This window comes from Lepidochelys kempii, chromosome 4 (assembly GCF_965140285.1).
Source record: "Lepidochelys kempii isolate rLepKem1 chromosome 4, rLepKem1.hap1, whole genome shotgun sequence".
Lineage (NCBI taxonomy): Eukaryota > Metazoa > Chordata > Testudines > Cheloniidae > Lepidochelys > Lepidochelys kempii.
Window position 1 is genome coordinate 125,972,352 of NC_136383.1, and position 26,000 is coordinate 125,998,351.

Sequence of the window (26,000 nt, forward strand, 5' to 3'; positions counted from 1 at the left end):
AATAAAAAACAGTTGTCTTCCTCTTTGTAGCTTTCCTTAAGATGCCTGGTATGTTTTAGGGAGTTGAGCTTAAATAATGGACTGATGTCTGCATAGCCATAAGCACTTCCATTGACTATGCCTTTATAAACCATTTCCCCCCACCCCCACAACTCTTTCACAACTATATTTGCAGGCAAATGAAAAAAGAACAAAGCAATGTTGAAAACTAGAGTTATTTTGTTTAGGTGCATGTTCCCTATGCAGTACACAAAGGTGGTGGATTTCCATTTTTTGGGGGGTGGGGGTGAGGGGTTGTGTATAACTTTGTAGGACAGAAGTCCTTTAATGGACCACCTGGTACACATCATCTCTGCAAATGCTTGGTTACATGAATAACTAATATTAGGAGAATGTTAAAGAGACAAGATGAAAATAAACTCACCTCAGTGCAAAGGGGGCAGCCACTTGGCTATGTCCACTCCCATCCTATTTTGTAGCTGTGCTCTTTACTTCCTCTTTTTTTAAAAAAAAAAAAAAAAAAAAGAGATCTCAACTTTATCTCTCCTCACTGCCTGCAGCCCCTTCTGCCCCCACTTCTCAAGGTTACTTGGCAGTTTTGGTTCTGTCTGCCTGTGTTTTTGCTACCCTTCCAATTTTGATGTTGCCAGCAAGTTTGATCATAGTTAGATTTATATGACAAACAACTAAACTTCTTATAAGAACTAAGGCTCAGTCTAACAAAGCATTTAAGCATGTGAATAGTCCCACTGACTTCACTGGGATTACTCATATGCATGAAATTTAGCACACATTTACTTAAGTGCTTTTGTTGGATTGCAGCCTTCATTTCCTGTGCAACAACCCAAGCAAGCAGAGGAATCTAAAGGAAACTCTGCTTGAAAATGCATGCATGTGACTAGTGAAATTTTCTAAGGCGGTGGGGATCACCACTGGAATGAAAGCAGCTGCATGGACCACCTGGAAGAAAAAATGGTTACTCACCTTCTCGTAACTGTTGTTCTTCGAGATGTGTTGTTCACATCCATTCCAATGAGGTGTGCGCGTACGCATGTGCACGGTGGCCAGAAGATTTTTCCCCAGATCGGCCTGGGTGCCCTCTGGAGCTGCGCCTTCATGGTGCTCAATATAGGGCCCTGCTGACCCAACCCCCACTCAGTTCCTTTTTGCCAGCTACTCCGACAGAGGGGTAGAAGGGTGGGTATTGGAATGGACATGAACAACACATCTCGAAGAACAACAGTTACGAGAAGATGCATAACTGTTTTTTCTTCTTCGAGTACTTGTTCATGTCAATTCCAATCAGGTGACTCACAAGCCAAAGTTCAGGTGGTGGGGTTGGAGTCTTCCACTGATTGGAGCACTGCTCGTCCAAAGGCCGCATTGTCTCTGGCCTGCTGGGTAATCGCATAGTGCGTGGCAAAAGTATGTCTGGAGGACCACATGCTGCTCTGCAGATTTCCTGAGGCGCAAGCTTTGTCAATAGCTTTCCTGGCTCAGGTTCCCACTCACGAAATCTGCAGAGCAGCGACGTGGTCCTCCTGAACAAGCACTCGAAGAAACGTGGAACCCCCATCCCCTTGTTTGTTGATACAGAACATTGCTATTGTATCGTCCATCATAACTGATGCACAATGTCCCGTTAAGTGTGCATGGAAGGTCTGGCATGCTAGGCGTACCTCTCTCAGCTCTCTGATGTTGATGTGGAGAGCCAGGTCGGCCTGAGACCAGAGACCTTGAGTCCTATGGTCTACCAGATGAGCTCCCCAGCCTAAGTCTGATGCGTCCATCACAAGCGAGAGACACGGCTGCAGACTGGTAAAGGGGACCCCTGAGCACGCCTCCTGAGGGTCGAGCCACCAGATGAGGGAGTCGAGGACCGAGCACAGCAGGGTCACGAACCTGTCCAAGCTGTCCCGGGCTGAGCAATATACACTGATGCGAGCCACAACTGAAGAGGTCAAACCCCGAGTCTGGCATGCAGCACAATGTAGGTACAGGCAGTCATATGTCCGAGAAGCTTTAGGCAGTTTCTTGCTGTGGTGGTGGGAAACTGTCTTATGCCTCGAATGATATCTGTCAGGGCCTGAAACCTTGCTTACAGCAGGTATGCTCTGGATTGGGTCAAGTCCAGTACTGCCCCTATAAACTCTATCCTCTGGATGGGGGAGAGTGTTGATTTTGCTTCGTTTAGAAGGAAACCTTGGTTGTCGAAGGTGGCTCTGATAAATCTGACCTGTGCTTCCACTTGGGTCCTGGAGCAGCCCTTGATCAACGAGTTGTCAAGGTATGGAAACACCTGTACCTGGTTCCTGCACAAGAACGCGGTGACAACAACTGCCATGCACTTGGTGAAGACTTGAGGTGCTGCTGACAGGCCAAAAGGAAGGACTGTAAGATGGTAGTTCACCACAAACCTTAGGTACTTCATGGGGAGCTGAGTGACCATGATATGGAAATACGCGTCCTTCAAGTTGAGGGCAGCATACCAGTCTGCTGGATCCAGTGATGGGATGATTGAGGCCAAAGAGACCACGCGGAACTTGAGTTTCTTCATGAAGTTGTTGAGTTCTCGCAGGTCCAAGATGGACCTCAGGCCACCTTTGGCTTTCAGTATAAGGAAATATTGGAAGTAAAAGCCCTCGCACCTGTACTCCTGAGGAACCTCCTCCACTGCCCCTAGAGATAGGAGCGACTGCACCTCGTGGATAAGGAGCTGCCCATGAGGAGAGATGGGGAAGGATGGTGGAAAGGCAGGAGGGCAGAGAATTGAATGGAGTATCCCCTCTCTACCGCGTGGAGCACCCAAAGGTCTGAGGTGATACGGGACTATGCACGGTAAAAAAGGGACGAGAAGGGACAGTTGGGTGGATCCAGTTGGGTATCTAGTGCGCTATCCTCAACTACGCCTTAAAAAAGGCCTGTTTATATTGGCCAGAGCCCTGGCCTGAAGATGGGTGCGGTCACCTTCTGCCGTTCCTGTTCCTCCTCCATGAGCAGCCCTGACGGTTCTGTGGCTGGTAGAAATGTGGAGGAGGTTGCAGCCTAAAATGTTTATGCTGTGTAGCAGGAGTATGGAGGCCCAACGATTTGAGAGTGGCTCTCAAATCCTTCAGGCTATGCAGCCTTTTATCCGTCTTTTTGGAAAATAGAGCCAAACCCTCGAAGGGGAGGTCCTGAATAGTTTGTTGGACCTCATATGGCAAGCCTGAGACTTGGAGCCAGGAGCCCCTCTTCAAAGTCATGGCCATAGACATAGCAAGTATCTATCTAGTGCAGCTTGTAGCGAAGCCCTGGAAATGAGCTTCCGTTCTTCCACAACAGCCAAAAACTCAGCACGGGAGTCCTGCGGCAACAGCTCCAAAAATTTAGCCATTGCCCCAAATGTGTTGAAGCAGTACCTGCTGACAATGGCCTGCTGATTTGAAATGCGGAGCTGTAAGCCTCCAGTGTAGTAGATCTTTCTCCCATGAAGGTCAAGCCTTTTCACCTCCTGATTTTTTGGGGAGGGTCCCTGGAAGCCCTGATGCTTGCGCTGGTTGTCAGCATCAACCACAAGAGAGTCAGGTGTGGAATGCGTGTATAAATGCTCATAACCCTTGGACAGCACAAAGTAGTGTCTTTCGTTGCACTTAACTCTAGTGGGCAACGAGCCTTGGGTCTGCCACAGAGTTTTCATGGTGTCAGAGATGGTCTTTATGAGGGGCAGGGCATTATGTGCAGGTCCAGAGGGGGTGAGGATGTGCACCATTGGATCTGCATCCTCCACTGCTTCCTCCTCCTGAATGCCCAGCAGGCCCACTCCAGCCTCCTCTTCTTTTGCGGCACCAGCGATTGTGAGCGGTGCCTGTGTGTGGCATGTGACCCGTGAGTGGAGCTGGGATGGTGCCGTGAGTCCTTATCCTTACCCGGCACTGGTGCTCGTGTTGACAGTGCCGCAGCACTCCGCACCGAGGAGGAAGTACTCAGCACAGGGTCCATTAACCCAGCGTTGGGCTGGGGTGGAGTGCTGCCTCCATTAACAAGACCTTCAGGCGCTGCTCTGTCTTTTAAAGTCCTGGGCCTAAAGGTCTTACAAATGGCACAACGATCCTTCTGATGGTCCTCTCCTAAAAACTTTAGACACGAGGTGTGAGGCTCGCTTCTGGACATACACTCGCCTCAGGCTTTGAAGCCCGGAGACCCTGGCATGCCCTGGCGTCAGGAAAGCGTAGAAGAAAACTTATCTAACACTAATGAACTACTAACTATTAACGAACAATGGAAAACTAATGGAGAGCAATGTAAGAAACTGCTAAATGCACTTGTTGAGACAAGAGCACAGGGAAGTTCCAGCTGTCACTGGCAGTAAGAAGGAACTGAGGGGGTGGCAGGTCGACAGGGCTCGATATTGAGCAACATGAAGGCGCAACTCCAGGGTGTGCCCAGGCCGACCCGATGGATGCTGCTAGGGGAAAAATCTTCCAGCTACTGTGCATGTGCGCGTGCACACACCTGATTGGAATCGACATGAACAAGCACTTGAAGAAGAACTCTGTAGTTCACAGTTTAAGAACCAATGCACTTAGGACTTGGCTACACTTGCAAGTTAGAGCACATTAAATCAGCCCCGGCCGCTCTAACTCCTGAGGCGTCCACACTTAGAGTGCCTGGACTCTGCAGCTGGAGTGCTCCTGGTAATCCACCTCTACGAGAAGCATAATGCTTGCTGCGCCCCAGCTGAAACACCTGGGTGTCAGTGTGGATGACTTCTTCCATTACTGCGCTGTGATTGGCCTCCGGAAACGCACCCCATAATCCCCTGAAGTCAAGTGGCCACTCTTGTCATTGTTTTGAACTCAGCTGCAGGTATGCGGATCTCCCCTTTCAAAGCTCCATTTCTGACAGCCAGCACGCTTATCTGCCCCAGGACAAAGCAAACCATTACTGTGGAATGCTGCTGCTGTGAGTTTGTGTGAAAGAGAGGCAGGCAAGGGGGAGGGAGGTCTGCTGCTGTCTGAACTTACAAGACAGCATGCTGACACACGCTCTCCCCCCCTCATATACACAACACACTCCCTGTCAGATTCCACCCCTGACCCCCATTTAAAAAGCACACTGCAGCCATTTGCACACTAGGATAGCTACTACAATGTACTGCTCTTTGTGGTGTTGCAAGAGCTGCTAATGTGGCCACGCCAGTGCGCTTGCAGCTGACAGTGTAAACACACAGCAGCGTTTTCTCTGCTGCAGTCTCCAAAAGCTGGTTTAACTCCCAGTGCTCTACATCTGCAAGTGCAGCCAAGCCCTCAGAGACAGTCTGTCCTCAATACAGGTGAATAACTAGGTATTAATAGGAGTTCCACATACAGAGGGAGAAAAGAATATATTGAATTTAAGAGTTCTTATAACAGCTTAATGGGCTACTGTCATTGGGCTAAACATTGAGGATACTTTTTGAAAATACAGTTTAATCCAACTTCTTTGTAGAGTCCATTATAGTACTCTCCTTGAGAAAAGATTAATGTACATCAGCTGCTGACTAAATTAAACATCCATTAAAAATTAGCTTCCTGATAATCACAATCTCATAGAATCACAGAATGTAGGACTGGAAGGGACCTCAAGAGGTCTTGTAGTCCAGTCCCCTGCACTCAAAGCAAGACTAAGTATTTTCTAGACCAGTGGTTCTCAACCTATTTACCATTGTGGGCCGCATATGAGCTCTCTGTTATGTGGGATGCATCCACACAATATATATACTACTTTTATGGCCCTAAGGATGTCACATGGGTCGCAGCTACATATTGATTGGGCTGCAAGTGGTCTGTGGGTTGCGAACCACTGAGCTAGACCATCCTGACAGGTGTTTGTTAAACCTGTTCTTAAAAATCTCCAGTGACAGAGATTCCACAACCTCTCCAGGCAATTTATTCCAGTGCTTAACCACCCTAACAGCTAGGAAGTTTTTCCTAAAGTCTAACCTAAACTGCTCTTGCTGAAATTTAAACCCATTGCTTCTTGTCCTATCCTCACTGGTTAAAGAGAACAATTCCCCCCCTCCTCCTTGTAATAATCTTTTATGTACTTGAAAACTTATGTCCCTTCTCAGTCTTTTCTTTTCCAGACTAAGCAAACCCATTTTTTTCCAAATGTTCCCTCATAGGTCATGTTTTCTAGACCTTTAATCATTTTTGTTGCTCTTCTCTGGAATTTCTCCAATTTGTCCACATCCTTCCTGAAATGTGGCACCCAGACTGGACACAATACTAACACTCCTGCTAATACATCCCAGAATGATGTTTGCTTTTTTTGCAACAATGTTACACTGTTCACTCATATTTAGCTTGTGATGCTCTATGACCCCCAGATCCATTTCTGCAGTACTCCTTTTTAGGCAGTCACTTCCAATTTTGTATGTGTTCAGCTGTGGAGTACTGTGTATTTGTCCTTATTGAATTTCATCCTATTTATTGCAGACCATTTCTCCAGTTTGTTCAGATCATTTTGAATTTGAATCCCATCTTCCAAAGCACTTGCAACCCCTCCTAGTTTGGTATTGTCTGCAAACTTTATAAGTATACTCTCTACGCCATTGTCTAAATAACTGATGAAGATATCGACAGAACCGGACTCAAAACTGATCCCTGAGGGACCCAAGTTGATATGTCCTTCCAGCTTGACTGTGAACCACTGATAACTACTCTCTGGGAACAGTTTTCCAACCAGTTATGCACCCACCTTACAGTAGCTCCATTTAGGTTGTATTTCCCTAGTTTGTTTATGAGAAGGTCATGCGAGACAGTATCAAAAGCCTTACTAAAGTCAAGATATACCACATATATCTCCCTGTAGAAACTCTCAGAATAGTGTTATTAACAAGTTATAATGTAAAGCAACTGAAGGTTGAAGATTTTCTACATCTGATTTAAAAAATAACAAGTCTACATAAAAGCTGCATATATCCCCTCCTTTATTTTTCAGTGCATCTTGTAAGGTATTTATTTCTACCACAGATAAAGTCAAAGGATCTGGCAATGTCTCTCCTAATTTTTCAGTAAGTATATTCTACCCAGGTGTCAACAGTATAATGCTTGCAAATTTATACCTGCCTCTGGAAATTTCCACTACATGCATCCGACGAAATGGGTATTCACCCACGAAAGCTTATGCTCCAAAACGTCTGTTAGTCTATAAGGTACCACAGGACTTTTTGCCGCTTTTACAGATCCGGACTAACATGGCTACCCCACTGATAATGGTATAATGTGTGTGCAGTTACTTAAATTATCTTTGGTTAGGTCGGCATATCTGTAGTTATAGGCTATAAGGTTTAGAAGTGTGCCCTCTATTTTATTGGGAAGCATAAAAATAAAACACACGAGGCAGACAGGCAGTCAAATATGCTTCTGATTTCACTTATGACTTGAATAACTCATTTGCAATGTAAAATAAAGCCTTTCCACTGTTTAGGCAGCATCACAGACAAATACTTCTTATGGCTTTACTGAAAACCTTTACCATTCTATCAACTTTAAAGAATTCACTTCATAGGACAGGACAGACTTGGGAGGCAGTGTGTTAAAGCATCATACTGTGTCAAATTTCACTCTCCATAGTGACTGCTCAATAACACAAAGTCTGTGCAGTGTTTTACATGATTTGGGGCACAGAAACACTGCCACTACTATTGCTACTTTCTGCAAACGCTACCTCTGTGAGCTAAATCAAATTGGGTGAATCGTAACAAAAGACAATAAGAAATCAATTACCATTTGAGTTTCTGTCCAAGAAGGCATTAGAAAATCAACGAGTTAGGGAAGAACAGCAGAACATGAAGTTTGCTGTTCTTCTGGAAAGTGCAGTATGAAAGAGAAAATGTGTTAGCATCATCATCTGTAATGTAAGGCAGAACAAAAGACCCTGTGCCAGGGAAACTGATGTTCCACATTTGTGCAGAAATGTGGAAAAATTGATTATGCTATTACCCCCAGGCTTCATGCTGCTGCAGCAGTTATGGTTTGTTTGTATACCATTATTACTACAGATATCCACACAAAGCTAATTGTGATTAAGCTGTTTTGCTTTGGTAAGAAAACAAACTCAAAGTAATACCAGTGAGGCCATGAGAGTTTACCTTTTTGATTAGCAACACACACATACTTCCAATCTTTTACCTGTTTTAACCCAGTGTGGGACTTACAAGCCCTACAGTTTTGTGGTGCTTCAGTGCCAATTTCTGCAGCAGATACAGATACATTCTTTGTCAGGGAAATGGAAATCTCCTGCTTGTTCGGAGAGAGCAGATGCATACCCATTAGCTACAATGTGAACAAAAAATGGAAGGACGACTTTGAATGCCAGGTTAATAATAAAAATTACAGCGCTATGAATAGGTTTTAAAATTGCCAATTAGAAACAAATCTCTGAGGTGCAGGTGTAAACTGTCCTAGTGTTGCTGGTCCTGCCACAAAGTTGGCACCACTCTGTGTACAAGAAAGCACAGCACCTTCCCAAACAAGGAAGAACAATAGTTGTATTGTTAAGGCACTCAAGCCGGGGCTCAGGTGATCTGGGTGTAGTTCTTAGCTCTGCCACAGATTTCTTGTGTGACCTTGGGCAAATGACTTGATCTCTCTGTGCCTCAGTTCTCCATCTATAAAAATGGGAATAATCCTTTTTTTCTACCATTGGTCTGTCTTATTCAGATTGCACACTCTTCAGGGCAGGGTCTGTCTCGTATTGTGTTTGTAGAGCACTGAGCACATGGGGCCTCTCTCTCAGCTGGACTAGGTGCTACCATAAATACAGATATGCTCTGAAAGACTAAAATACTTAATTCAAATCCTATCCCCTCAAAATACATCTAATTGTAAGTTAAAGTTACTAAGAATGTTTATAGATCACTTACTGTAAAGGAAAGGAGAAAAGTAATTATTATCAGAAGCAGTAGGGTTCATCCCCTGCACAACCTCTCAGACTAAACCAATCTTTTTGTTTCTTAAAAGAAAAATCAGACTGTATTTACTTGAGAATTTTGCCAGCAGTTGGCTGGTCCTGTCCCCAGTAGTAAAGATCTAATCCAAAGGGTATTATAGGAGCTTTAGCTCTTTCTTCTTCTAGTTTTCTTGTCTCACTGTCAAGCTCTCCTGAAGCTGCTGGCTTGGGATTTGCAGATGCACTGGAGAAAGATAATAAAAAGTCAATAGAGAACAATAATGATCACAATTATTTCCCTGCTTTTGCTAACCTTTTGCACCAACACTCACGTTATCTAAGATCCACTAGGACTTCTACTATCTACTTTAGTTGGTTTGTTCTTTAGGATATAGAGTATGATGCTGTCATACAAGCAGAGCACAATATATTGTTAAGCTTATATTAACACTCAGCTCATGACTGTGAAAAAATCTTTTAAAGCAGCTTGTGGGACCCTAAAGGTCTGTATGTGATGTAATAATGGATCATAGATGGTGTAGTACAACAAAAGCCACAGTGAAGTTGTTGTTGAAAACCTAATTCAGAACCGTCTTGCTTCTGTAGATTTATGTCCATGTTTGTACTGTCATTACGTAGATTGCAACATCCTTGTTTTGTGTCCACAGCATTCCATCTCCCAGACTTGCACTACTGGGGTTTTCAGCACCACCACCAATTCTACCTTTCCCTTAGCAGAAGTTTTGTGTTACAGAAGGACACAAGTGTATAAAGAAAAGAGGTAGGTAAGGTTGTTAGCTGTTCTCAAACACAGTACTCCAAAGTATATTAGTATAAAGGGGTTTTTACCAGGTGCATCATTAGCAAGTAAAGGGATGGCCTTCCACTATTTGACTAAAGAATGCCCACTACCAGTTATGCAATGTTAGATAACAATTCACTAAACCCAAAACATGAAGTTGCAGAGCCTAAGCACTTCAGTAGCCCAAATTATGATGGTTTTACTAATTTATAGTATTAAAACACAAACATCTTTTTTGAATTTAGAAATCTAAATTTTTAAGTTTAGTTTGTTATTGCCATATTGATTAAACCCTCTAGAAAACTAATGGAGTACAGCACTTTGCCTTTGCAAGATTGTGCTTCAGCTTCTGCTAGCTTTTTACACTATACAAGTGTCATTTGGGGAGATGCCAGTCCATTAGCAGGTTACTCCAGTCACAGGGAATACTAGGGTCCACACTCAGAGATTTGCAAGCATGGCATATCAATCTCCGCTACAATAAAACCTCAGAGATATGAGCACCAGAGTTACGAACTGACTGGTCAACCACACACCTCATCTGGAACCGGAAGTACGCAATCAGGCAGCAGTAAAGACAAAAAAAAAAAAAAAAAAAAGCAAACAATACACTACTGTGTTAAACATAAACTACTAAAAAATAAAGAGAAAGTTTAAAAATAAAGATTTTACAAGGGAAGGAAACTGTTTCTATGCTTGTTTCATTTAAATTAAGATGGGTTAAAGCAGCATTTATCTTCTGCATAGTAAAGTTTCATAGCTTTAGTAAGTCAATGTTCAGCTGTAAACTTTTGAAAGAACAACAATAACATTTTGTTCAGAGTTACAAACAACCTCCATTCCCAAGGTGTTCATAACTTTGAGATTCTACGGTAATTCATAGTCAGGACTGAAATTTCAGGAAGCTCTGAGTAGGATTGACAAACGATAGTCTTTGAAATCAGTATGACAGGCCTCAATAGCTGGCATTTATGACACAGTAAGTCACCAGGAAATCCAAGGCTTTTGAAACTATTTATTTGCTAACCTAGTATTAGGATTTGCAAACCATAACATTCCCCCAGAAAACAGAATCATTTTTGGATGGGATCCCTATGATAAGTTCTTAGTAAAAGATTTTCTAAAGAATCTACAAAAAATGATTAGCAAAACCTTGATTTCTAATCACGCAAGTGTTAAGACTGGGTATAAAAAAAGTATTTTAAATACAAATGAGTAATATTGTATAGCCTAATCCAGTGGTTCTCAAACTTTTGTATGGTGACCCCTTTCACACAGCAAGCCTATGAGTATGACTCCCCTTATAAATTAAAAACACATTTTTAAATATTTAACACTACTATAAATGCTGGAGGCGAAGCAGGGTTTGGGGTAGACGCTGACAGCTCATGACCTCCCAAGTAATAACTCTGAGACCCCTTCAGGGGTCACAACCCCCAGTTTGAGAACCCCTGGCCTAACCTCTTCTAGCCTGCCACATTTCTGGGTGTACTTTCTGGGAGTGCTTTTGTAACTAAAAGAGCCAAGGAACATCATAGTGATGTTTCTAAAACAAATAAAATGATCATGACCTGGTGTTTAGGGATGGTAACTTAGGCAGCTTATCTTGGATAAGTTTCAATGTTGCAGCGGCACAAGTTGGATCAAGTTCCTCATCATTCCTTTCTGACTGGGAGTTCAACAAAGCTGGCCTCATGACCATTCCTTTTGTTAACACTTTTGGAGATGATTGGGGCGCCAACCCTGCAGAAAAAACAAACAAAAAAAATAAAAAAAAAACCCAGCATGTTTAGGAGGGGAAAAATAAAGCCTTTAAAAAGAGAAATCTTACAACTACATCAGAGTGTTTGGTAAGGCTATCAAAGGAGTGGATAGATTGTGGCTACCTCACTAACATTTTTTGTTGGAATGGCATCAACCAGCATGTTACTGATACAAGCCAGTAGATACATTACTATTTCTACTATGGGAGAATTATTATTATTTTGGTACAAACAAGTATTATCATCATATCAACAGTAAAACCTCATTATGACACTTTTGTATTATCCCACCAGGAAAGAAAAGTTAGACAACAAAAAGATGATGTCCAAATTGCTACACTGTTTTTTGACATGATTGTGGCTGGTAATAGTCTCACATCAGCCCTCTCAGAGTCCATACCATACTCACTGCTAATCCAAGGCAGCGTACTATGTGAAAGGAACTATGAATATTATATCCATGAGTGATGCTAAAGAGAAGTTCCCTATCTAATACAGAAATGCAAAAATAAATAAATAAATTTGCAGAGCAGCAGAAGAAAGAAAACAGACTTAATAGCCATAGGCTCCCCGGTGCTGTGCCTGCTTTGGTGTAACATTCCCTGTGCAAAGCAGACCTAAACTTGGCTCAGCCAGGCACAGGGGAATAGCTCTGATGTAGGGATATTCATTGGTGGTGTAGAGCTGACATAGCAGGTCCAACAACAACTTACAGCCTACCATCACCACAGCTAGTTAAGGAGCCATGACTAATGGGAAAGAGCTGTGTGGCTAAGGCTTTTCCTCCAACCTGGTGATTCCCAATTGCCATACTGGCCCTTCAGATACATAGAACAGGCTTCAAAAGGGCTGGAAATGTGATCTCTTTTCCTAAGTGTTTTGCAAAAGGAGAAACAGCTCCACTGACAATGTAAAGAGCTTTGATCCTTTAGTATATTCTCAAACAGATGCAATCTACCAGAATCTTTTCTTTCTTAGATAACCATCAGGAAAAAAAGAGCACTCTTTACTTTCAAAGATAAAGCATCTACCTAAGTGCCTGCAGAAGCACAGGGCATGCCCACCAACTAGCATCCTTATGACAATCTGACATGATTGAGGAACAAACCCACTGCAAGATTTTCAGCACCAAAAGCTCAGCTACTGCAGTGATGGGGGCAATATAACTGTTTTACATAGGCAGACAGACGGTTAAGATTAGTGAAAGTTAGATTAGATTAGATAGATCAAAAGCATAGACCTCTACCTGCTGAACTAAAACAGCTGCTCCATTAGCGGGTAGCAGTAATAGGCTCTGATTCTCCAGAAGGGCCAGCCACTAAGGGAGACCTGATCACATGGCACTCATCCAATAGTTTACATTTGCACTTTTCAAACAAATAAAGTAGGCATCTTTATAAGAGATGTGAACCCAAGTACAAACTGTAAAACCAAAACAACAAAAGCTATTGTTCTATGGGAAGGAAAGTTTGAGCAAGCTGTGACAGCCTTCATCTGGAAAACAACCCAGTTTGCTTGAAGTCTTTCCCATCATCTATCCCACCCTTCATTTCTTAACTGGCAGCACTGAATACATAGCATGCTCACCTATTACTTCCACTTCTTAACTTGAGCATTGGGCAGGTGATTGTGTTTGTGTCTAAAAAATCCTATGTAAAAATTCATTCTAATTGGCTTTGATACGAGCACTGCAAAATTTACTGGAAACCAGATAGATAAGGGCAATGATAATTAAGAGTAATGGGATGAAACTGAGCAGAGGAAAATATAGGCTAAATATTGAGAAGGAGTGGAATCTTAACAGGGAGGTCTATTAGACTGCAGAACGGCCTCTCAAGGAACATTGTGGAGATCATCTCTGAAGTGTTTTTAAAAAAAATTGTTACTCACCTTCTCGTAACTGTTGTTCTTCAAGATGTGGTGTTCACGTCCATTCCAATCAGGTGTGTGTGCACAAACGTGCACAGTAGGTGGAAGATTTTTCCCCTAGCAGCAACTAGAGGGTCGGGCTGGGCACCCCCGGAGTCCCGTCTCCATGGAGCCTAATACAGGGCCCTGCCAGCCCGCCACTCCATCAGTTCCTTCCTGCCGGCTACTCCAACAGAGGGGTAGGAGGGTGGGTATTGGAATGGACATGCACAACACATCTCGAAGAACAACAGTTATGAGAAGGTGGGTAACCATTTTTTCTTCTTCGAGTGCTTGTCCATGTCGATTCCCATCAGGTGACTCGCAAGCCCAAGTTCAGGAGGTGGGGTTGGAGTCGTCCACTGATTGGAGCACTGCTCGTCAGAAGGCTGCATCATCTCTGGACTGCTGGGTAATTGCATAGTGCGAGACGAAAGTGTATATGGAGGGCGATGTCGCTGTTCTGCAGATTTCCTGAGTAGCAATCTGTGCCAGGAACGCTGTTGACGAAGCCTGCGCTCTGGTGGAGTGCACAGTGATCAGGGGTGCGGGAACCCCCACCAGGTTGTAGCACTCGTGGATGCAGGATGTGATCTATGACCAAATGCGTTGTGATGACATGGGTAGGCCTTTCATTCTGTCTGTCACAGCCAAGAATAGCTGGACTAATTTTCTGAACGGCTTTGTCCTCTCCAGGTAGAGCGCCCTGCAGACATCTAGTGAGTACAGCTTAGGATAGAACACCGGGAGAAAGATGTCCTGGTTAATGTGAAACTGCGATACAACCTTTCGGAGGAAAGCAGAATGAGGTCTGAGCTGCACCGTGTCCTTATAAAACACAGTATAAGGGGGCTCTGAGGTTAGGGCCTGGAGTTCAGACACTCTCCTGGCCAAGGTTATCGCCACCTGAGGGAGACTGTCCTCTCTCTGACCTCTTTTTTTTCTGGGCTGGCAATTGGGACCAGTGCTCAAGGCTGGAATATCCCCAAGAGGCTCGATGCCAAGCTTCCTTGCCAGCATCTTTCTTTGGCGTCGGATCCTTCAAAGACGGCACCAGAGTGCTTCGCGCAGAAGACAACGTGCTGGGAGCAGGGTCCCTGGGGCCTGGGTCCAACTGAGGTCAGAGAGCTGCCTCCATAAAGAGAATTTTGAGATACTGCTCCCCTCTCCTTAATGGTTCTTGGTTGGAAAGCCCAACAGATCTTGCAGCAGTCTTTCTGGTGACTCTCACCCAGGCATTGTAAGCAGGAGGTGTGTGTGTGTTTGTGGGGGGGTGTCACTTTTTGGCATGCGCTTCAAGCAAATCTGGCAAGTCTGAAAGCCTGGGGATCATGGCATGCCCTGGTAATAAATGGGGGAAGGAACCCCTTGTAACTGAAACTTATAAAGAACTACTAAACTATACTAACTACTGGAAACCAGCTATGTACAGCGTACAGCTAAAGCACTGCTCATCCACTTGCCGAAGCAAGAGAAGAGCAAGGGGAAGTTCCAGCTACCGCCACTGGCAGCAGGAAGGAACTGAGGGGGTGGTGGATCGGCAGGGCTCTACATTGGGCGCCATGAAGGCGTGACTCCAGGGGTTGCTCAGGCCAAACCAACGGTTGCTGCTTCGGGGAAAAAAATCTTCCGGCTACTGTGTATGTGCACACACCTGATTGGAATGGACATGAACAAGCACTCTAAGAAGAAAAACCGGTTACTAACATTCCGTATCTTTTGTTCTTCAAGATATGTTGCTCATGTCGATGCCAATGTAGGTTTGTGCACCACCACTGGAAAGTCTTCCCTCAGTGGTATCCGTCAGGTTGGCTCCAGTGCCTCCTGGAGTTGTGCCCTCCTAGTGACAGTATATATGGCCCTGCTGCCCCCTCAGTTCCTTCTTGCCTGATAACTCTGACAGAGGGGTAGGAGGTTGGGCTGTGGAATGGACTTGAGCAACATATCTCGAAGAACAGCAGCTGTGGAAGGTTAGTAACCATTTTTTCTTCTTTGAGTGCTTGCTCATGTCCATTCCAATGTAGGTAACTCCCAAGCAGATGTAGGAGGAGGGGTCAGAGTTCAATGACAAGCAGACCGTAGCACCGCTCTGCCGAATCCAGCATCGTCGCTGGCCTTCTGAGTGATGGCATAGTGAGTTGCAAAACTGTGGGCTGGAGACCATGTCGCCACTCTACAGATATCTTTGATGGGCACCTGTGCCATGAATGCAGCTGAAGACTCCTGCACCCTTGTGAAATATGCTATCAGGGCTGGAGCAGGGACTTTCGCCAGGTTGTAGCACACACGGATATAAGAAGTGATCCACAAAGAAATTTTCTGGGTTGAGATTGGGAGACCTTTCATCCTGTCTGCCACTGCCACGAAAAGCTGAGTAGTCTTCCTAAATGATTTAGTCCTTCCTATGTAGAAGGCCAGCACCCACCTGACATCTGGTGAATGAAGCCTCTGTTCCTGCCTGTTGGCATGTGGCTTTGGGTAGAAGACCGGGACGAAAATGTCCTGGTTATTGTGGAATTGCAACACCAACTTTCGGAGGAAGCCTGGGTGAGGACACATTTGGACCTTATCCTTAAAGAAGACTGTGTATGGAGGTTCTGAAGTAAGGGCCCTAATCTTCGAGGCCCTTATGGCCGAGGTGATGGCCAGCAAGAAGGCTACTTTCCAGGACAAGTAAAGTAGAGAGCACATTGCTAAGGTCTTGAATGGGGAAACACCTATCCCAGGAAGCTCTCTGCCTGTGGGAATTCTGCATATCCACTTAATCCACCTCGAAGCCTCCTGTCTCCTAAGGGGACAGAACGAGTTAGTGGATTGCCTCCACTTGTCTTTCTCCTATCATGAATGGTCCATCCGCCCAGATACCGTAAAGAACATTTTCCCAGAGGTGGGGAACTCCCCAGATACACCGGTTTTGCAACCAAACGAACAGGACGTGTCTTCAGTTCTGTTCCTTTCTGAATCACAGCCTTGGCTCACTCACGGATGTGTTTCTCCTTCCCTGGAGAGACCATCTCTACTATGCATTCCCCCCTTTCCTCTCATACACAAGGTCCTGCTGAAAGTCAGAGAAGAAGTCACAAACCTGATCCTGATAACCCCGACCTGGCCAGCACTTGTTTACCACCCTTCTGGATCTTTCGGTGGAAACACCAATCAGCCTACCTCCGTTTCTGGACCTCATCTCTGAGGATCATGGATGCTTACATCATCCGAACCCCAAGTCCCTCCATCTCATGGCCTGGAAGCTCCAGGGCTGAACCCCTTTGAGTTAGCATGCTCAGGTCTGGTTCAAGAAGTTCTTTTAGGGAACAGAAAACTATCCACTAGGGCCACATACCTGGCAAAGTGGAAGAGTGGATCTGGACAGCGCAGGAAGGGGTCTCGCCCATGCGATCATCAGTTCCGTGTATTCTGAACTACTTGTTACACCTGAAGCAACAAGGGCTATCGGTATCCTCAATTATAATCCACCTGTGGTGATTTTGACTTTTCAGCAATGGGAGAATGGCAGATCCATCTTTGCAAACTCGTTTTGTAGTTGCCTTCTCAAGGGGCTGGACAGGCTGTACCCAAGAGTCCTGGGCACTTCTATTTGCATTATATTCCAGTCACTGCTAATATTCAAAAAAAGCTTAGCAGTTCCATACTCAAGAGGGGAAAAAAGACCCATGTAAAAAAAAAGTCCCAAATTTGTTCCAAAACTTTAGTTATAATCCTGATTCCCACACTGTATATGCAAAGCATAATCACTCACTTATCATACTGAGTTAAACCGGCACACACACACACAGGAAAGCCAAGAGATAAATGAACAATGTGACATTTAGATATATACAATCACAACCAAAAGATCAATACAGGAATTCTGAAGGGTTGCAAGAACAAAATATTTTTTCATTGATTTGTTATTTTAAACCATTAAAAGAAAGATGGCTAAACATGTGAAAGGTAAATACATTATTACAGCATTAACAAATACTGTTATAGTGTACACATTTTAACATTTGTTTATAAAATTAGTTTTGGTGACAAGATAAAGCAAGAATCCCCAAAGCAGACAGATGAAACTTCTATCTTTGTGTTGTAAATACAAGACACTGAACGTGATTTTAAAAGTAAAATTCCTTTATAGAATTCAGCTATTCCCTGTATTTCATCTAGCAGAAGTACAGTACCTGGGTTCAAATTTGTTCCAATATCTGCTTTTAGAAAGAATCATAAAAATGTCCAAATACCTCTTTTTGTTTAAATTGACCAAATGGCACCTATTTGCCTGAAGCAATAAAGTAGACAGTGTTCAAGAGATAAATCGATAGTAGGAAATAGAGAGGCTGGGGTTTCAACTGAAAGTTAGGCTGCTGAATGCTGACATTATTGATTTTAGCTAGTTCAGCTGGCCTTGTAATTAAAATGTAAATTTGAGAAAGAGATTATGTCCTGACAGAAATGGTGGGATTAGGAGGAGATAAAAGCCCCTCAGTCAAAATTCAGAGAAAGAAATGAGAAAGAAAGAGCACAGGTTTCCTCAGCTGTGTGGATTTAGACTAAATCTAACTACTTCAGATTCACCTACATTTAATTGAAAAAACGGAGATAGAATATAAACAAGTATTATGGACTGCAACTTTCCTGGAGCAATATAATATTTAATTTCTGTTTCACATTTTAAGGAGTCCTACCCAAGCAAAGCATGTGTAATTTATATTAATACACATACACACACAAACACACACACACAAATCTCTCATGGAAATTTACCAGGTTGGGTAGAATATTTACCCACTCACCCGTTACCACCATGATCATGAAAAAATTAAAGATATTTTTACTCATCAAATACAGTAAGCTGGGTGAAGAGAATTTTGCAAGGCATGTTCTATATGAACACACAGAAGTACTCCCACACAGAGCTTGAACCTATGCCCACAAAAATAAATGGCAAAGCTTCCACTGTCTTCAGTGGTTCAGAATCCAACCTATAATATCTATGTATGCATATACACAGTGTGTGTAAACAAATTATCATATGTGATAATGTATTATAAAGGTTTCATTATTTGTGAAGTTCCATTCTCATGAGGGATGAAACCTTGAGTGAATTATGCAGATCATCCCCAACAAGTGCTAAAATCTTTTCATACCACATGGCATCATGTATTTTTGAAATTAATTTCAGAAGTGTTTTAGAGTTTGCTTTATTTTAAACCACTTTACTGGGATCATCTCTCCTATCCTTCCACCTCTAAAGGCAGGCTCCCTGGGTAACATGACTTCAGCTATACAAACCTCTGAGGCAAAGAAAAAACTAAATGGTTTAAAAAGTTTCTAAAAATGACTGAAAAGAGCTTTTAAAAAAAAATATCTAAAATGGTTTATCAGTATCTTGGAGCCTTCCAGGGCTCCAAGTATTGTACGCTGCACTGGGAAAGCTCAGAATCTTCCATTTCTGATGGCACCCATTTCTAGACCTGTAGGTGTATGAGGTATCTGACAAAACCAACCAAACAAAAAAAAAACCCAAAGCAGCTGTTTGAAGTGCTAGGTGGTTTGAAATGTTAGATTTAATTCTGGCAAATGTAGATGTTTCAACTGAGTGCAAGTGAGGTAATCATATTCATGATAACAACAATGCATCACATGGACATATACAGAGCTTCCTGAAAAAAGGTTGAAAGAATCTTTTATAATGAAAAGTGTTCGGCAACCTAAATATAAAGGTCACTACCAACTCCCCCTATAATGCACACATGTTCACTAACAAATTTTCATTCAAGTTGCTGTAACTGCACATTAAAAATCCTAAACTATAAAAAGCATAATTAATAGCTAAGGTCATTAATTGCAGAAATTAAATTACATTACACATCTTATGTGGTTTGACAAAACAATTACAGACATTGCTAACAATTATAACCTTAATACTCATTATAACCTTATCTCTGCCCCATTTTTAATCTAGTCTAGGACAAGAGTGCTCTGATGACACACTATATTCCCCTGAACCTGCAACTTTTACTAATTTACCACAACTGCTCTGTGACAAATTTGCCACCCTATTAATGTGCACGTGAGCAGTCCCTTGTAAAATTAATCCCGTGGACAAACCTACAGGATGCTGAATGTGTTGTGCAGTGTTCAGCACCTTCAACTTCTATGTTCTTCAGTGGGAGACCAACTTGAGAAGGGCCTACAGATTTCAGGAGGACCTTACTTACAAGAGGGACCCATGCATAGAATTGTGGAAGGATTTTCATAATCTACTCCTTCGTATATATGAGAAAGATAAACAATTTTGACATTTTGCTGGAAGTAGAAAAATTTTAATCACGTTTTTCTGTAAATGTGCAAATATTCAATTTATATTCAATTCTTAGGTATATTTTATGACAAATACATTGTATTATTTTTCTTTCTGGGTTGTTGTAAAAGGGATATTTTTGTCTGAATATGATTTTTTAACATGAACGTAATGTATCAATTTTACTTTTAAATTAACAACTAAAATATTTCTAACAATTGCATGCACTGAGAAAAAACTAAGGTTTTTTTGTATACAGTGGATCAAAGTCGGTTGTAATTTGAATATTGACTATTACCTCTAGGCAGATTTCTGATATACCATTTATTAAGGGCAGTATTATTTTAATTATGTGGTCAGTAATCTTAACTATTCATTTCCTCACTTTTGAAGATTTTTTTAAATAGCAATCTTCATCTTAATTTAACAAAAGTCTTTATACTTCCTTTTTTAAAAAATAAAAAATATGCTTGTTTAATCAGAGGTATATCTTCTGAATGAAGATAATTAATTGTGTGTTAATACTGTTGTCTTCTGATGAGGAGGAAGAGGCTCCTAAGTTCTGCTGGGTACAGAAAGCAGGGGGTAATGCTGTCTCTTACTCCCTTTTCAATAGCTGTTCTGGGGTTTTTCCCCTATAGAAGTCAATAACTGCCTGTAAATTCTCCATGTAACCTAATGGACTAATTCGTTTAGTGCTAATGTTGCAGCTCTATCATACTCTTGGTTCTGAATTTAATTTCTGTCAATGGAACTATGAATTCTAATGTTTTTCTGTCTGTTTACTTTGGTCTTCTCCAAGTTTCTGAAAAATGACTGCATATAACCTGAGGGGCACTGAGACATCCCCTGTGCAGCTCCTAGTCCTGAGGTACACAGGGCAGGATCATTGAGCCTGGGAAGGAGGATTTTGAGTTCTGTAATGCATCTACACTCAACTGAGGAAAAATAAGACTTATGAAGTCCAGATCCCAAGAATGAAACTCAAGATTCACAGCATATTAGACCTAGGATATTAGCTAAACAAATTGTGTTACATGGAGAATATACAATCCTTTAGTGACTGAGTCCCTGACTCAACAAAGCATCCCTACTGGAAGTTAGCTAAAGCATGTGCTTTCCTGAATCTGAGCCTGAAAAAGGAAGTGAAGACAGAGCTCCCTTACCCCAGTTCACCTAACACTTGGATCTTCATTTTAGGCAGAATGTTTAACAAAATTCACCCACTAGATGTGGGGTTCTGTTAGATGAGTTTAATAAATATGTGCACATCTAATATAGTATGGATATATGGGGGAAAAGTAAACCCACACCAAGTACAGCCCATAGGATCCCAAATGTGGTTTATAACTACTTTTTCCCTAAAATTGTAAGGTGTGGACCAAGTTGATCAACTGCATATTTTCATTTTTGCTGTTGCTGTACTGAAACAAGCAATTTTAGCCATCTAAAAAAGAAGATAAGAAAACAAAGGCGATAGTGTGCATTTATTTTTGTTAAAATAATTTTACTGTATACGCAAATTAAGGCTTGATCCTTATGCTCTTCAAAAATTTTAAACCATCAAAACTGGGCAATCCTGGCTTCAGGGATCACAAATATGCACATGTGCATAATGACGACTAATCTAATTTATGCTTTGGGGCTTCAGCCAGTTGCCTGCAAGGGTCAGAGGGAGTCCCCCCAATGCACCACTGTAATCTGTGGGGGAGGGTTTTGCCACAGCTAGAAATGGGATACTGATTGGGGTGGACTGGTGTTCTGAAGTGGCAAAGAGAAACCTCTCTCAGATGTGTGGCTGGTGTGTCTTGCTCACGTGCTCAGGGTCTAACTAATCAGCAGACAAAAGGCCAGAAAGGAATTTTCCCCACAAATCAGATTGGCAAGCACGTGGCTGATTTTTTGCCTTCCTCTGCAGCACAGGGCATGGATCGCCTGCTAGGATCACCTAGGAACATATCACCTAATAAATTCCCTGCTATTGCAAGGGCCTCGGGGCACTGATGGTGCCTCAGTCTCTGCCCGTGGAACACAACTATTTAGTTTCCAGAGGACTAAAAAGGCAGTAACTGAAGTTACCAGGCTTAATACAGGGGAGGGAAACAGGTAAAATGAAAAGGCTTATTATATGCATGAAGTCACACTAGATAAAACTAATGGTCTATTCTGGCCTTAAACTCAATGAAACTATGTTTGAAGCTGAATCTCCGAAGACAAAGAAGGAGTCTAGTGTCGAAGGCTTTATTCATTGAGACCATTAAGGAAAGCCAACTACGTAAAAACAGTAAAAAAAATTTACAGATTTGGGGGGGTGGGGGAAATCAAAGAATTCATCAGAAGTCTTTGCAAAGAGCTATCTTAAATCCAAAGAATCTGAATGGGAAACCATTCCTAGACCTCTAAGGATCCCCAGAGGCCTAATTCTGTCCCCCCATATTATTCATTAATCATCTTTACAAAGCCACTAGAGGGGCTGACAAGATAACATGGACTGAAGTGCTAGCATTATGCAGACAACATCCAGCTCGACATCTGCTTTGTGTCATAAGCAAGCAGCACAACCCAAACATCTTTGTTGCCTAGCCAAAATCAGCATTTAGCTAAAGTTGAAACCAGGCAAGTCTGAGGTAATGCGGGGGGGGGGGGGGGTTGAAATAAAAGAGCTTTAAGGATCTTGTTCTCTCTATAAAATTCCACACTATCAAGAGCATCTGCCTTCATATATTGAAACTGGTCAGCAGCCTTGGGATAGGGCCCAGAGTGACCTAGACAAATTAGAGGATTGGGCCAAAAGAAATCTGATGAGGTTCAACAACGACAAGTGCAGAGTCCTGCACTTAGGATGGAAGAATACCATGCACTGCTACAAGCTAGGAACTGACCGCCTAAGCGGCAGTTCTGCAGAAAAGGACCTGGGGATTACAGTGGACGAGAAGCTGGATATGAGTCAACAGTGTGCCCTTGTTGTCAAGAAGGCTAATGGCATATTGGGCTGCATTAGTAGGAGCACTGCCAGCCAATCGAGGGAAGCGATTATTCCCCTCTATTCGGCACTAGTGAGGCCACATCTGGAGCACTGCATCCAGTTTTGGGCCCCCCACTACAGAAAGGATGTGGACAAATTGGAGACAATCCAGCGGAGGGCAACAAAAAGGATATGTAGTCCTGGAGACTGAAGTCCATTATCCACACAACAGGAACAGCATGCATGGTAATAGAACAAGCTTTGCCACACTATCCTGGCACTGTGGCTCAATCCTCTTGTGGAGGATGAGCAGAAGTCATTTGAAGAAAGAATATAAGTCAATAGCAGTGATAATATTTTCAATAAAAAGTATCAAAACCAATTCTAATAGTTATACTGGTAATTTTCTGTATTAATTCCTTTTCATTTGAACTTGTGTGTCTTTTCTAGATGAACACACAATCTGGGGTGTCTTATTATACAAGTGTTTGACATTTTTCTTTTAACAACATGCATTTAGAATAACTCTGTGATACTGCAAAATGGCTGGCCCCTTGTCCCACTACAGACATCAGGTGCAAGTGTAAATAGGGATTATACAAATGGGAGGTCGTTAAAAGTCTGGTAATGCTAATTTGGCATGACACCCCTAATGGGTTATATCTTCACACTTCAGTTACCTAATCACCTAAATTCTTTTAACAAATTTACATTTCATCTTACACATGGAGATTCAAATTGACTTGTCTATATCTCCCCCCATCCTACAGTTCCATGATAAAACTCAGGTCCTTATCTTAGCCATTAAATATTATCGTAACTTTTTGGGGTTGCAACATTTATATCTATATACTCTCTCCAAAGTAAATTTTCCCTTGGCACAAAAACTTTTTAGATCTCAGTGGAGCAACAAATATAAATTTGTAACCAAAAATGGTATTTGAAGTTGCAATTCATTTCACTGGTAAATACTTTCATTTTCCCAAAGAGAAATGAAAGAGAATTAACTGACTTTCTGATATGACATTTCAATTACCATTTTATAAATTTCAGTGGTTGTGTATTACATCTTTGTTTTATTACATAACATAAAATATTAATTTGAGGAGCTATTCGACTTTCATTGTTTATTCAGGTGCAGAATCAAGGCCGGGGGGCTGGGGGGAGGAAACCTTTAAATTATTCAGACTGTCTGTAGAACAGCAAGCGTGTATTTAAAATTGAAGGTGTAATATGCTGTAGTTAAGAGATTCCAAATATATTAGACTTCTGAACTGAGATGTAGAATTCCATTGTTTCCTATATGCAAAGCATTTCACATGAATTAAAAACTAAGCTAGCAAAATAACCCTTCAGCTGTATAAAGCTGGGGTAATTCAATTGATTTCAATAGAGTTCACCAGGGATGATTTTGAGCCTTTTGTATCTGGAAAAAACAAATGTCTATATTTAGTTAAATATTTAACCATTCATCACAGTTGAGTCTCCTGCTTTCACATCCCATATCTTTACAAAGCACACGATTTATTCTTTTAGGCCCAGATGTGTAAAGGTATTTAGGTATTGATTTGCTCAGCATTGCAACACCTAACTGATTTGGGACCCTGTGTCTCATTTCCAAAAGTGATTTAGGCACTTAAGGGTTTAAATCCTATCAACTGTCAATGAGATTTTGGCTCCTAAGTACCTAAATTTCTTTTGAAAATCAGACATAGGTGTTGCAATGCTGAGCACAGCAAGTGTAAATAGGGCAATGCCTAAATACCTTTACAAATCTGGGCTATATATATAATACTTATACTAAGTTGGCCCTTTAGTGCATATAAATTGTTTTTGATCAGGCCTTTTCTGATTTAGGAAAAGTGAACCATGTCACCGGGAGATTTAACTTTTAGAATTTTTTGATTAAAAATATAAGCCCAACAAGATTTGAACTCAGTGGAGCAGATGCAGTTTTCAGTTACACTGTTGTAAATCCAAAGTCATTCCACTGAAGTCAACATGATTACTCCACAGTTACACAATGGAAACAGATCAGTTTGGCCCAGTAAGTTACAAATGCACTTAAGTATATGTTTTCATCCATCCCCATGTGCTTAAGAGCTTTTCTGAATAAGGATTGTTTCTTGAATTGGGGCCTTAAAACAGTAATTTTATTCACCAGAGAAGGAGCTCATATTCTCTCAGGAACACAACAGAAATAATAATTGCTAAGAACAAACTTTTAAAAGAAAATCAAATAAAGGTTTATGAAGTTCATACTAAGTATGTCCCTTAGCTTCTACCCAGATTTATATACATGCATAATATCACTGTGAGATTTGGGGAGAAAGGGGGAATTGGCATTTTGGTTCTTCAGTTTAAAAAAAAAGTAGAAGAGTATCTTTTTATTTGCAACATTATATATAGAAATAAGGAATGGATTATTCTATTCTATATAAATTCTCATCAATGCAGTATCTGAGCACCTTCCAGTAAGTATATTAAATGATGTGACTAACATCTGTCACTTGTAATTTGTTCATTCTCTCATCCTCTTCCCACAGGAAGAATTGTGTGTGCAACTGTTTTGTTTCAATATGGCATTGTTTTGCGGGGTTCAATGAACACACTGCTATGTGTTTATGATAGAGGAAGCCAGGATGAAGTCATGAGCTTTGCACTTGGAGTGGAAAGTGGTGAGGATTAAACTGACTTTTTATATATTATGCTAAGAATCTTCAGGCTGCTGTTAAACCACACATGGAAGCCAAGTTCCAGTGCTTGGTACAGTCAAGGCAAAATACACCAGACTCCCCATCAATCCTAGTGCAAATCCTCTCCTTCAAGTCCATTCTCAAGGCTCACTAGTACTACAATCCCTACTCAGAATGAGCCAATATTTATATAGCTAAGTTGAGAGGCAGTTGGGGCAAGTGATTATTTACTGACTCATGTACTTACAAAACATTTATAAAAATGGATATCATATATATAAATATTGTAAATATTTGATTGTCTCCCTCTTGCCCACCCGTCATACAGCACTGGGTTTAGTACTGTGAGCTCTCCAAGGTAGGGTCTGCATCTTCATAGATGCTTATCTAGCACAATGGGGATCTCATCCTGTTTGAGGCCTCACGAGCATGTCTCGATATTTTGAGGTTTCCTTGAGCTGACTTTGTTAACTACTGCAGACCTCCCACACACTGTAGTCAATCTTCGTGGTATGAGACAGTCACAAGTAAAAGGTCACTCTAATTGCCAGTTTCTCGATTTATATATGCACACCTAAATTCCCTCTAAGTTGCGCAGCTGCCCAGCAGTCTACCAAGTGCCACTCACTTCACGTGCCTGTCCCGCCCG

The 26,000-nt window shown here is 42.0% G+C and overlaps 1 protein-coding gene across 8 annotated transcripts in view; it reads right to left on the minus strand.

The window, feature by feature from the left end:
* UVSSA (UV stimulated scaffold protein A) overlaps window positions 1-26,000 on the minus strand; it is a 93,553-nt gene that overhangs the window by 28,565 nt on the left and 38,988 nt on the right. For all 8 annotated transcript variants that reach the window (XR_012158763.2, XR_012158765.2, XR_012158766.2 and 5 more), the window contains exons 9-10: window positions 11,290-11,461; window positions 9,008-9,160 (exon numbers count right to left, since the gene is read on the minus strand). Coding sequence is in view for 3 of the 8 variants with exons in the window: in XM_073342783.2 (XP_073198884.2) it covers window positions 9,008-9,160; window positions 11,290-11,461 (325 nt within the window). In the remaining 5 variants the exon portion in view is untranslated. The remainder of the gene's footprint in view (window positions 1-9,007; window positions 9,161-11,289; window positions 11,462-26,000) is intronic.